Source organism: Delphinapterus leucas, chromosome 1 (genome assembly GCF_059928025.1).
Source record: "Delphinapterus leucas isolate spDelLeu-1000000601 "Yukka" chromosome 1, BTC_Dleu_Yukka2, whole genome shotgun sequence".
Lineage (NCBI taxonomy): Eukaryota > Metazoa > Chordata > Mammalia > Artiodactyla > Monodontidae > Delphinapterus > Delphinapterus leucas.
This window is the reverse complement of record NC_143129.1, coordinates 188,188,021-188,201,246: the sequence shown is the minus strand read 5'-3', so window position 1 is coordinate 188,201,246 and position 13,226 is coordinate 188,188,021. Positions and strand designations below refer to the sequence as shown.

The window sequence follows — 13,226 nt, the reverse complement described above, 5'->3', positions numbered from 1 at the left end:
CACAGACGTGCGCAAGGAAGCGGGATGAGCGGTCGATGGCAGTCGACAGAGTCGCAGGAATGCTCGCAGGACGCACCCCACACCCCTACTGCTCTGGCACCGGTAGGTCATTTTGTGGATTCACGTAGGAAGTGTTTCTAAAAATCTGCATGTGTCACATGGCCTGGCCTGTGGGTCGGGTGTTCATTTTAAATGCTGGCAGAACACATCCTCGGAGTACTCCCAATTAGAGCAATTTTAACACGCGTTTTAATACGCTTTTTGAAACTTTATTTCGTCCCCCGGGCCTGATCTGCATTCCATCTGTCTTGCTCACGTCACCCTGGGCTGGCCTCACGACGTGTTTTCTTTGCACTGTCCTTGCACGCGTGAGCACAGAACAGGTTCCCCAGATGCACCGCCCTGGTCCCAGCCGCCTCGTTACGGGGACACCTGGTGTTTTCTTTTGGTAATGTCTCACTCTCGGGAGTAACCATCAGGGACATGGACTTGCCCACCCTGGCCACTTTCAACACCCAGCAGGTTCCACTGGGCGCGTTCCCTGCACTCAATGTGATCCTCCAGTTGCCACTGGAAACCAGAGCTGCAACTCAGTGGAGCCAGCTGGCGCCGGGGAGGCGGGTGGGCGGGACGATGGCCCACCACACTGTCCGTCATCAGTTAGAAAAAGGCCTGGAACACGTGGGGAGCTTCCTGTGGTTTAGCTCAGCAACCTGGGCGGCTGGGGAGGAACCTCTCCAGGTTCCACGTGGACCGCAAGCCAGCGGGGCTCAGGCATCCAGGAGTGAGGTTTACGTTTCGCATTTTGGTGGGAACATGCCGACGTGTCTGTCCTGCAGGTGGGCTGTGATTCAGGTTGATGCTTCTCCCGGGAGCCAGTGTAGGGGAAAGACAAAATCCCCTGAAATCTGATGCAGCTCGACCCCCACGAATCCGAGTGCCGTGATTAACAGTCATTCCTGCAGAATCTCAGGTTGTGAATTACTCTCCCTGGATGCTGCCAAAAGGCCTTAGAAGCAACATCGTCACGTTATTAAAGTAGTTTGTTGACCAATAAATCACAGAATGACTCAGAGCAGGGGAAGGTCACAGCTGCTGACGGGACAACGACCACACTGAAGCAGAGGGACTGTGGGGACACGTGTGGGGACAGGCGCTTCCCGGCAGCACTCTGGGTCCATCAAGGACAGTGGCCAACCTTACAGGGCAATTCAACTATATTTTGCCCCCAAATGATGTTATGTAAGAAACTTCCGTTGTTCACAGGACACTTTAGAGGGAGGGAAGTCTAATGGCTGTCGTAACTAAAGCAGAAATGTTTGCTAGCGCAGCAACAGTAGGACCGCTGCTCACTCGTGAAAATCCAGCACGGCCCTCCGGAACTGCAGGCAGCTCTCCTCCTGTACCTGTCACCCGGGGACCAGGCTCCCTCTTGGACGCTCTCCTAGTCACCAGCCTTGGTGTCCTCTGCCAGCAGCTGGTGACAGGAAGGGGCAGCAGTCAAGCAGGCCCACATTCCTCTCCGGAGCCCACTGGCAAGAATGTGTCACCAGGCGCTCCTTGAGACAGGGGGAGTGACAGTGTAGCTCCGGCAGGGCAGCTGCACCAGGTAACACTGCACCAGGGAGAAGAGCACGGCTTCGCTGGATGGTTGGTCCCCACACCACACAGGGCGAGGAATGTGCCGAACACCTACCATCTCAGAAATCCCACAGCCTCAAGAGGAGGAGCCGTGTCCCTTCCAGCTCACAGCCCTGCACTCTCAGCTCTTGGCAGTGGTTAATGGGTGCAAAGCTGAGCCAGCCTCGTACATGTTAAGACAGGACAGGATCTATTTTCTCCACTTGGCTGTCCAGCATTTTAGAAAGGAATACAGCTCTAGGAACCTAAGCCTTCTTTAAAAATATTTTCAAAATATATTTTATTTCTTTTCCATATGGATTTTGCTGAATGTCCAAGGTACACATGAGCTTCATATACAGAAATAAAGGAGAGTTCTTTAAGAACTGGGATTGAATCAGTCACAAGAATGATCGAATTCTGATTATGGAAAATAAACTTGCACGTTATCAAAGCTAAGCTTAAGAGTTTCCTTTACAGAGAGATCTCTCGTTTACGAGAGGAGTTAGCTGGAGTCACCCCCGTGGGTACAGATGGGAGAAAACGCATCGCTGCGGAAACAGCTGTGCACGCAGAGGTCTCTAGTTCACGTGTGCCAGCCTCCCCGCGGGTACGTGGCATTCTGTGCTGCTGACCTTTGTGGGTCAGTTCTGAATTCTGATTAGAAGCATGGACTCTTGGAGAAAGGTTTGGTATAAATCTCTAATGTGCTGAACTGGGAAGCGGTCAACGGTACTGAACGTGCAGAGGATCAGTGTGTGCGTCTCACCCTCTATGTTTCTGCACCGTCGGCATCGTCGTCATCGTCGTCTTTGGCTCTGAAATGCATTTTCCTGAATTCGCGTCTGCTCATCGAAGGGCAGGATGACGATGCTGGCGGAAGGTCCTTGGAGGGAAGAGAACACCTGCTTCAGGCACGGGTTGCCCAGCACGAGCACCCGTCTCCGGGCTCTGGTCCCCCCCCATCATGGGAGCGTGCTCCCCACCAGCGTGATGGAGGGAGAGAGGAAAGACTCTGGGTTAAAAGCAAAAGCAAGCCCGGCAAATGCGGGGGAACTGCCCAGAGGGCTGCAAACCACGGCCATGACTTCACACCCCGCAGCAGGGTCCAGACTCACGTCGGCCAGCCCCGCCCACACCCGCACTCGCTATGGCAACGGTTCTCAGCTCCGTGCGGGGGATGCCCCACATCAGCAACCGTTCTGTTCTCTCCTCCCGGGTTAGAGCTCTTACTGTGTTTGATCTGCATCGGGTGGCACTCACACGTGTGAACTGGGGCCGTGACCAGGCGTGCGGTCTGCTGGGGGCTGCCTGCCCAGGGGAGAGGCCACAGGCCTTACCTGCATGAGCTCGACGTTTCCGAAGAAGCGGCTCACTGGCATCGGCTGGTTGCTGTCGTCATCGAGAAGGACGCTGTTGTCCATCTGCAGTGGAGGCGTGTGGCTCTGCTCCAGGTCCGCCACCGCCCCGTCCCTCTCGGGGCAGCCACTGTCGGACTCTCCTCCCGCAGGGGCCCCGCATCTCGGCAGGGGCGGCCTGTCCTCAGTCTCTACCGGGCAGGCGTCACTCATGGCTCCACAGTGCCCCTGGGGGAGTCCTGCGGTCCCCTGAGGAGCGGAGCCGCTGGCTTCCTTTCCCGGAAGCCTGGCCCTGTCCTCAGCCGATGCCAGAGGCTCGCGTTGACCTGGGGTCTCGGGGGTCGCTGTGGGCGCAGCAGTGCTGTCACTCTGGGGGATGGGTTTCTGGAATTCTGACTTCACAAGATGACCTTTGTCGTACTTGAACTTCTTGGACGTGCGCCTGTCGGTGGCTTTTTGTGATGAGGAAGGCTGTCAGGAGAGAAAAGGCAAGGGAAGACCAGACACGCTGAAGGTTACGAAGCAGATGGCAAACAGTTAACAAGCCTCAACTCCAGGGGCGGGCAGTCCTGCTCACAGCAAGCGACGTCACTGCTGGAGCCACAACTTACAGGACAGGGTCCTTTCATTGTCTGCCGCCAAAGGGGCGGAGTCCAGACTGACGCTGTCCCCCGAGGGGCGCCCTGCCATGTAAAATGATGACCCCAGACCCAGCTTCCATTCGTTTCTGCTGGGCTGTGAGCTCTGACGAGGCAGGACTCTCTGTTCCATGGCAGGAGCGGGCGCTCAACGGGGCCGTGAACTTGACTCAGCGCAGCTCTAACAAGTGGCACCCCAGGAGGGAAACCAGGCCAGTTGCTGCTGTGAAGCCAAGTCTAGCCAGACCGCCGGGCTGCAGCTCAAGGGAGCAGCTCTGGAAACTGGGACCACCGGGCCACCATGGCTGTGTGCCCCTGGCTGGACACAGAGTCCCCTGCCTCCCCACCTGCCCTTTGGGGTGAGCAGCATGGCCTGTGCCAGCATCGCTCAGGCTGCCCAGCAGAGGCCGCTGAGCCCACAGCTCTCGGTGGGCGGGGAGCACGTGCACCGAGGGCGGGGCCTCCTCTGATGGCGACAGCGCCGTGACCTCGCCTCTGGTCTGTTCGCCACACTCAAGGCTTTCTAACGTGACATGTTTCGTGGAGAGGTTGACGCTCAGTCCAGTCCTGTCTCTGAGGGGCTGAGGCTCACCTGACATGCCGTCCGGGCAGATGTGGCGACGTGGGCTTCCTGGGCCGAGGCCGATGTGGCCAAGCAGCTCCGGGCTCGGAGGCGTGCCGAGGACCGCACTCCACCTGCCAGCTGGGCCAGACCAGAGGCTGGTCAGAGACCCCGAAGATGGCCCCTCCCACCCCCATGTTTTTATCGACCATGGAAAGACAGACACCATGGCCTCTTTTTTTTTTTTTCGGCTGTGCCGTGTGGCTTGTGGGATCTTAGTTCCCCAACCAGGGGCTGAACCCAGGCCCGCACAGTGACAGCGCCGAGTCCCAACCACTGCACCGCCAGGGGCTCCCCTAATACCATGGCCTGAATGGCGCATCTGCACAAAGCTGGGTGGAAGGTGCCGACCCCCATTTCCATGATCCGGGAAGCTCACATACTCTGTCCCTACCTCCCACGTTTTTAGAACCTCCATTTGTGAGTGAATAGATGTTCAGTTGACTTCAGGTGTTTAGAATAAGCAGCCTGTATCCTTGCTCAGGTTCTGGATAAAAGGTGAAAAAGCAAAAGCCCCCCCCCCACCCCCGCCCCACAAACCCTCTCTCTGAAATCACAGGGGAGCCAGGCCTAATCCCATCAGCTTAAAGGAGCTCTAGCTGCCATCGACAGGCCACAACGCTAACAAACCGCCCGCCGCCATCTCACTTGGAATGCAAAGGAAAGTCTTCTAGTGACAAGAAAGGAATTAAAACAATGAAACTTACAATCATTTTATTTAGGAATAATTTTAGGTTTTCAGAAAAGCAGCAGAGATGGGAAGGGAGTTCTGCCCGTGCCTCCCTCATCTTCCCAGCAGCCAACAACCTGGTGCATCTGTCAAAACTAAGCTCAGCATTGACGCGACAATTCACGAAACTGGGGCTTCATTTGCATTTCACCTGCCTCTCCACTGACTGCTCTCTCTGTTCCAGAATGGGGACCACAGACACTTAGAAAATAACACATTAAAGTGCAAGTGAGAACTTGAAAGTAAGAGAGGTGGGGGATAGTGAGGAAGGCGTAGCGGAGGGCAAGCTTGACAGCGCTGTCCTAGCGGCCGAGACCTAGGGGCTGAGGACGGGGCCGGATGGGGGGCAGCATGCCCAAAAGTGGAGAAGAGAGGTCAGAAAGCACACAGACTAGTTTAGAAATCTTCACAGCAGCATCTCATCCAGAGGCCCCTGGAGGAGGGCAGGCCACTGAGGCTCCGAGGCACGTGACCGCTTGCGGAGGGCACTTAAAGGGAAGGGGAAGGCAGCTTCCACAGCGAGAACAAGGCAGGACCCGCTGATGTGGACGCCCCGGGGCTGGGCTTTGCTCAAAGAGCCCAGGCAGCAGTGTGGCCGCTCATACCCAAGGAACTAAGCCTAAGAGGTTACAGAATATCTCCTGTGGGGACGGCACCGCACCACCCAGTCTCCCTGGAGCTCTAGCGCTGCCACAGTCGGGAACAGACATTCTTAGCCCCAGAGAGTCGCTGACTATCCTCTCCTTCCCGTTATAGTCCGACTCCAAACATTTTGATGCCGGGTCGTGCCAGGCTCCCTCGGGGGGGACTGGCGCTCGTGACAGCGGCCACCACCCCTGAGTGTCAACACACAGGTGCTGTGCTCGTGCCGAGCAGCTTTAAAAGGAGCAGCACCCCACTGCAGATGGGGACTCGGGAAAAGACCCTGCCAAGGTCACACAGAGTGATGTCTGGCTTCAGAGCCCCTCCCCCTGCTCTGTCACCAGAGCCACCCGCATGAAAGCCTTGGCTGCTTGCAGAGGGACCGAGCAGAGAACCTGCCATCCGGCTCTGGGGCTGTGTGCCGTGCAGGCCCTCTGCTGGCAGCAGGGCACTTCTAGATGCTTTGTACCACAGCTCCTCGGGTGGGCCTGTCACCCCTCAGCTTTCTGGGCCCCTCTGCAGAGGTGAAGTCGGTGAGGGTCTGGCTGAGACCCAGGAGCTGTGGTTACAGGCACCTGAGCAGGCCATCTGCCATCCGCACCAGATTTGCGAGAGTCAACTCCAGTGGCATTTTGGCTTTAGTTTAATTGTGGGTAAAACTACCTCTAAGGCCCTTGCTCCAAAATGTCAAGAATCAATTACATTTTTTTCTAACTTGGAGAACCGTTGCTCTTCAGTTAGGCAAACTGGTTGCTTCCACGTAAACAATCCCTAAATGAAAAAGCCCCCATCATTGAGGACTTCCTCCTTCCAAGCAGACTAGTTAAAGACTAAAAGAGCTGGAAGAGATCAACAAAACAGCAAGAGGTGCTCCACTAACCCTCCCCCAGTGCAACTGGTGAAGAGTATTAAAAACAACCATTTAAAACCTTTGCAAATGGTCCTATAAGCAAAGAGCAAAATGAAGAAACAGTTATTCTGGTGTCCCAACTCCACACGGCCAAGGTCAGCACACAGGACACCCTCCCCCCCCCACCCCCCGCCCCAGGCAGAGGGCTTTCTTCCCAGGGGAGCAGGATGGCAGCACTTCTCATTCTGCCCTCACCCCACCTGCTGTGAGGCCAAGTCTCCAGCAAGCACGCTTGAGAGGAGGGGCTCCCTTCTGCCGAGGCCCCACTCATGGAACAGAAGTTCCTGCCTGGGCAGGGCACTAAGGAGACTGGGGCCCCATCACCCTCGCCCCTCCTAGCGAGGCAGTGGTTCCAAGGCCAGGAGAGGCAAGTCCAGGGGATCTCAGGCTGCTGCCCCCCTTCCCTCCCCTGAGCACTTAGCTCTGAGAGCAGGGGTGTCACACAGAGAAGCCTGTCACTGTCCCCAGCTGGGGAGCCCTGGCTCAGATTCTGCCTGGAGAAGAGGCAGGCATCAAAACAAAGGGCTCTTAATCTCTTCCAACTTCATTTACAACAGAGTGTGGAGAAGGTAATGCCTAAGGGGTCCTCAAGATCAGTGGAAGCTGTGATGAAAGGCAGATGGGAGAAAAGTCAAGATAAAGTGTAGGCGTATAGTCTTCAGGAGACAGCCAGGGAAAAACACAGCAGGAGAATCCCTCCTGGGGTCAGAACAAACATCAAACACTGATCTTAGAAACTATTCCTTCCAAGAAGCCTGAATGTGATTGGATTCCTTTGTAGAAAATTTATACTCCAGGTCATCGCTGAAAACGACTGGGCGATCAGCTGGCAACTAGCAGAGCTTAAAAGCTGGGTGTGGGGACTTCCCTGGTGGCGCAGTGGTTAAGAATCCACCTGCCAATGCAGGGGACGTGGGTTTGAGTCCTGGAATATCCCACGTGCCGCGAAGCAACTAAGCCCGTGTGCCACAGGTACTGAGCCTGCGCTCTAGAGCCCGCAAGTCACAGCTACTGAGCCTGCGAGCCACAACTACTGAAGCCCATGTACCTAGAGCCTGTGCTCCGCAACAAGACAAGCCAACCGCAATGAGAAGCCTGCGCACCGCAAAGAAGAGTAGCACCCGCTCGCCGCAACTGGAAAAAGCCTGTGCACAGCAACGAAGACCCAACGCAGCCAAAAAAAAAAAGAAAGAGCTGGGTGTGGTCAGAGAAAGAGGAAGACAGCCCCCCTGAAACTAGTGAGACCCAGGTGACTGTGGGCACACCCAACACTGCCCCTGAGGAGCATCATCACAGCTTCAGCTGTGGGAAGGGAAACAGACTCTACTAGAATCCCCATCACCAAACAAATAAAAAGGACATTAACAGTAAAAAGCCTCAGGATGGGGGTGGGAGCCCAGTACCCAGAGCTGCTACAATATGTTATCTAACATGTCCAGTTTTCAAAAAATCATGAAACATGCAAAGAAACAGGAAAGCAGACCCATACACTAGAATAAAAGCAGGCAACAGAAACTCCCTGTGAGAGAGATCAGATGTTGGATTTATCAGAAAAGGACTTCAAAATAGCCATTATAAATGTGTTCAAGAACTAAGAGAGACCATGATCAAAGAAAGATTTGATGACATCACATCAAATAGAGATTATCAATAATAAGATAGAAATTATAAAAAAGAACCAAATGGGAATTCAGGAGTTGAAAATTACAATAGCTGAAGTAAAAAATTCACTGGCAGGGGTGGGGGTGTGCTCAAGAGTAGATATGAACTGGCAGAAGAAAGAATAAGTGAACTTGAAGATAGATTGCTAGATTACACAAGCTGAAGAACAGAGAGAAATAAGAACGGGGAAGAATGAAGAGCGCCCCAGAGACATGGTGGAGGCTATAAAGTGCAGCAACATACGTGTGATGGGAGTACCAGCAAGAAAGGAGGGAGAGAGGGGCAGAAAAAATATTTGAAGAAATAATGGCTGAAAACTTCCCAAATTTACTGAAAAACAACAATGTACAAACCAGCAATCTCTGTTTCTCTTTCTTTTTTTTTCTTTTTGGCTGTGCCGTGTGGCATGTGGGATTAGTTCCCCCACCAGGGATTGAACCCACGCCCCCTATAGTGGAAGCATGGAACCCTAACCACTGGACCGCCAGGAAATTCCCCAAACCCAGCAATCTCAAAGAACTGAACTTCAAGTAGGATAACTGCAAAGACATCTATAAGCAGATGCAACACTGTTTAAGTGCTGAAAGTCAAAGACAAGGGGAAAGTCTCGGAAGCAGCAAGAGGAAAATGACTCCTTAGGACAAGGGAGCCCAACAAATAAACTGTTGATTTAGCAGAAACAATGGGTGCCACACCACAGTGGGTATATTCAAACAGATTCAAAGTTCTCAAACAAAAAAACTGTCAACCAAGAATACTATATCCAGCAAAACTATCCTTCAAAAGTGAAGGCAAAATAGACACTTCCAGATAAAAACTGAGAGCACTTGTTGCTGCAGACTCCTCTTACAAGAAATACTAGAGGAAGTTCTTTGGGTTGGAAGCAGGTGACCCCAGACGATAATTCAAATCCACAGAAAGGGCTTCCCTGGTGGCGCAGTGGTTGAGAGTCCGCCTGCCGATGCAGGGGACGCGGGTTCGTGCCCCGGTCCGGGAGGATCCCACATGCCGCGGAGCGGCTGGGCCTGTGAGCCATGGCCGCTGAGCCTGCGCGTCCGGAGCCTGTGCTCCGCGACGGGAGAGGCCACAACAGTGAGAGGCCCGCGTACCGCAAAAAAAGAAAACAAACCAAAAAAACAAATCCACATAAAAAAGGGCACCAGTAAAGGTAATTACGTCCTCACGGAGACAGTTTACGTGCATATTATTTCTTTCCCTAAGGTGATTTAAAAGACAGTTGCATACAGTAACACGTATGCAAGTGTAGGCAGGAATGCCCATAACAGCACAAAGGAGATGCGTGGCATCAAGGCTGTACTGGGCTAAGGAAATGACCACGGCTGGTAAAGTAATCATGACAGTGTACTATCGGGTTTGTAACATTAAACATTTACCACCACCAGAAAAGTGCGTTAAGGGAACAGAGTGCGTTAAGGGAACAGAGCTACATAGGGGTAACATTTGTGTATCTCTCTGGAACTAAGCTAGTTCAATCTGAAACGAATTCTGCTAAATTACAATGTACACGGTAAGACCCAGAGCAACCCCTGGGGGAAAAAACTAAAGGTTTAAAATAAATCAATAAATTAAAACCCTACATTAGAACCAAACAGAAGTGTGAGAAAAACAAAAAGTAAAATGACACGCGAACCCAACTAAGTCACTGACGCGTTAAACAATCCCTCAAAAGGCAGAGACGTCAGACTGGGAAAGCGCAACCACGTGGGTTTTCAGGAGGCACATTTTCGGGTCAAAGGTACCCCAGGCGCCGCTCCCACCCCCCGGAGGGCCCCCTCCCCAGGCAGGGGCGCATCCTGTCCCTGTCCCTCGCCCTGGTTCACACCGCCCGCCGGCTACCAGTGCCAGGAACTGGCGCCCCTCCATCCTCTCCACCCTCCGGGGTGTACCCGTCGTCATGTGCCCGCACTTGGGCTGGCTGACCCCGGGCTCGGATGCCGGCAGCAGAGGCACGCGAACCCCGGGCTGGGCAGCGTCAGGGCACCAGCGGTCCGGACCAGCTCCGGAGAGAGAGCCCCCCCATCCCAGGACCTGATCTGGGAGCCCCCTTCCCAGGGGCGTGGCCTCGGAGCTTCCCTAGCCCGGGGGCGTGGTATGGGGGGGGTGCCCTTCCAAGGGCGTGGCCTGGGAGACCCCCTTCCCGCAGACGTGGTCGGAAAAGGGGGGGTCCGCTTCCAAAGGCGTGACCTGGGAGCTCCCTTCCGGGGGTCGAGAGCCAGGCAGAGATCCCCCACCTCCGCCCGAGGCGTACCGTGGCTCCCCCTCAGCTCCCAGAAAGTTGGCGGCGGCACCCCCCACTGCGCCCGGCGCAGCTCCCGCCCGGCCTGCGGCCCCTCACCTTCCGGCTCCTCATGAGTGTGAGCGGCGCGTTGCCGCCCCCAGCCCCGCCGCCAAGCCCCAGCACCGGGCCTAACACTCTCCAGCAGAGAAGCGACCCGGCCGCCCTCGGCTCGCGCCGCGGCGTCTGACGTCACCAGAATGCTGGCCAATCACAGCCAGGCGTCTCCAGGCATGTGACCCAACAAAGTCGGCGTTTTACGTAGCGGGCGGGTCTCACGGCAGTGTTGTGAGGAAAATCTCCCTTGCGGGCTCTCCGGCCGCCATTTTTGAGCGGGGCGGAGGCCATATTTATGAGGGTCGCCTCCTTTGGTGTCTCTGCGGCCGCCATGTTTAAGCGGGGTGGCGGCCATGTTTATGAGGGGCACCTCCCTTGACGGCTCTGCGGCCGCCACGTTTAAGCGGGGCGGCGGCCATGTTCGTGAGGGGCCTCCTTTGGCGTCCCCGGCCACGCGCGTGGAGGCTGGCTGGGAGGGCCTGCGCGGCGGTGTCTTCCACCCCGGTCCGGCAGGCGATTTTCCCGGGCCCCGGCCTTGGCTTCTGCGCCCCGGGAGCGATGCTGGAGTCCCTGGAGGTGGTCGCGCGAGGCCGTTCCCCGCCCTGGCCGCACTGCCCACCGATGCAGTGCTGGGTGGGCCGGGCCCGGGGCTGCACGGCGAACCCGGTCCGCGTGGGAAGGGACGGCGGCGTCTCCCGCCGCGAGCCCCGGGGGCGGCCGCCCTCGGGTGGATACCCCGCGCTGGCCCGCACCTCGTCTCAGGCACGTGCGTCGGCGCCACGGGACCGAGGTCCACGGACGGACGAGGCTAAAGCCCTCCCGGGGCCGGGGCCGCAGGGCCCTTTCGGGCCGGGGGACACCAGCCTCCGTGCCCGCTGTGGCCCTCCTCCCGGAACCACCCACTTTCTCATCAGGGACGCAGGGACCACGCGCTCTTCACAAATAAACGACAGTGCTGTTTCCTTTTGTTATTAGTTTTTTTTTTTTTTAACGAGAACATTTAAATCAGGCAGTTTTGTCAATTACGTTTTAAAATTAAAGTATAAAGGTTGAAATGTGTACCGCTCGAGGGTCTCTCCGCGCGTGGTTCCCTGGCAGAGGCGTGATTCACCGTCTCTTCCAAAGGCTTCATGGTCTCTGCCCTGACGGAATGACTCCCTCGAGGCCTGGAAATACAGTCGATGCCTCTTTTCAGTGCATAAAAAATGTGGGCCCTTCAGGATCCCGCCAGAGCGCTATGCAGACTCTCCTCTCTAGACATGCGTCCTTAGGTAATTAGGGCTGCACGTGGGGTTTTGCTTTTGGCAGTGCGTGAAGACACGTGCAGTCCTAGGGTACACACGCACACACGGACACGTGCACACACACGCACTGCACACAATTGCACACACCCTTGCACGTGCATACATGTGCATGCACAGGCCAACACCAGCACAAGCTCACCTACCTGGCTATCCTATCCCTCTTCCTTCCCAGTTCCATGCTTCTCACCGGGTTGTTCCCCATGGTACACACCTAAGGGAAAAGACAGATGTGGGCTGGCAGGAAATCCTTTTGAAGGGGAAACTAACGTAATCACTGTCAGCTGTTAAGAAAAAAGCAAAGTGATACGCGTGTTAAATACCTAACCTGTCCCATTTTCGCTGAAGTCGGTTTCACAATGAGCTGGGTTCAGTGATTTTATTTTGGACTCCTTAAGAGCTCTGAGTTCTCGGTTCTCATTAACTAGGGGCTGATCGCCACAAGCCAGTTTTGGGCTCCATGGTGGTTTATGGTTAATGTCAACTGAGATACACACCGCACTGCTTGAGCGTGTCCGACTGTGGCCGGATCATCTCAGTGTCATCCCGAGTTTAACGTCCCAAAGGAGCTCTTGATCTCTTGTCACAGATATGCTGTGGTCCCCCCTCACTGCTCCCCTGCCTCCAGTTTACATAGGTGGTATTTGCAGCTGCCCAGCTGCTCCGGCCTGGCCCCCAGGGCACGCTCACTGCCCATGTCCCATCAGCCACCATCCCTGGTCCGCCTTCCCCTCTTGCCAGTTCTGCCCTTGGCAGTCAGGGTGGTCATTGATCAGTGACCCACCCCACTGCTAACGGTCTTCAGCGCTTCCTCACCGCTTCTAGGATGGAGAGCGACAGTCCTAATACGACCTGCACAGCCCAGCACAGTGCCTGGCACAGCGGCTACTCAATGAATGATGGTCGAATGAATGCTCAGAAAGCCCTGTGAGGTTGCCCACCACTGCCCCTCGTCCGGACTCATCTGGCCCTGCCACCCCCTCCCCTCCCCCTCTGCTGTGCTCCCCGCTCCCCTCTCAGCCCCCACCCTGCATGCACTATTCCCTCCGCCTGGAAAACCTGCCCCCCAGCCCCCCACCCATTTTGCCTGGCAAGTTCATTCTACAAATCTCAATGCAGCTTCAATTTCATGTCCCGGTTGGGGGGGGTGCATTACCAGATGTTCCCCCCAAACCCCCAAATTCAGCCTGTCAATTGTTTTTTAGCATCCTGTACTCTTCCCCCAGGGCGTGGAGCCAGCTGGCTCTCCTATCCCCTCTCTCCCGGAGCACTGCAAGGCATCCCTTCACTTACTCACTCCATGTGTCTGCTGAGCTGTCATGGCCGTGCTGAGCTGGGCCTGGGGTCCCAGTGGTGGTGGGCTCATGCCAGTCCTGCCTTTTTAGTGGTT

At 55.5% G+C, this 13,226-nt stretch overlaps 1 protein-coding gene across 1 annotated transcript; it reads right to left on the bottom strand.

Annotated features, from left to right (window-relative positions):
* Positions 1-1,904: 1,904 nt before the first annotated feature.
* C1H1orf174 (chromosome 1 C1orf174 homolog) lies at positions 1,905-10,669 on the bottom strand. Its single transcript, XM_022598782.2, has 4 exons — positions 10,539-10,669; positions 4,209-4,319; positions 2,961-3,449; positions 1,905-2,506 (listed from the first exon to the last, which is right to left on the bottom strand). The coding sequence occupies exons 1-4, from the start codon at positions 10,551-10,553 to the stop codon at positions 2,393-2,395; spliced, it is 729 nt and encodes a 242-aa protein (XP_022454490.1). The 5' UTR covers positions 10,554-10,669; the 3' UTR covers positions 1,905-2,392.
* Positions 10,670-13,226: the final 2,557 nt, after the last annotated feature.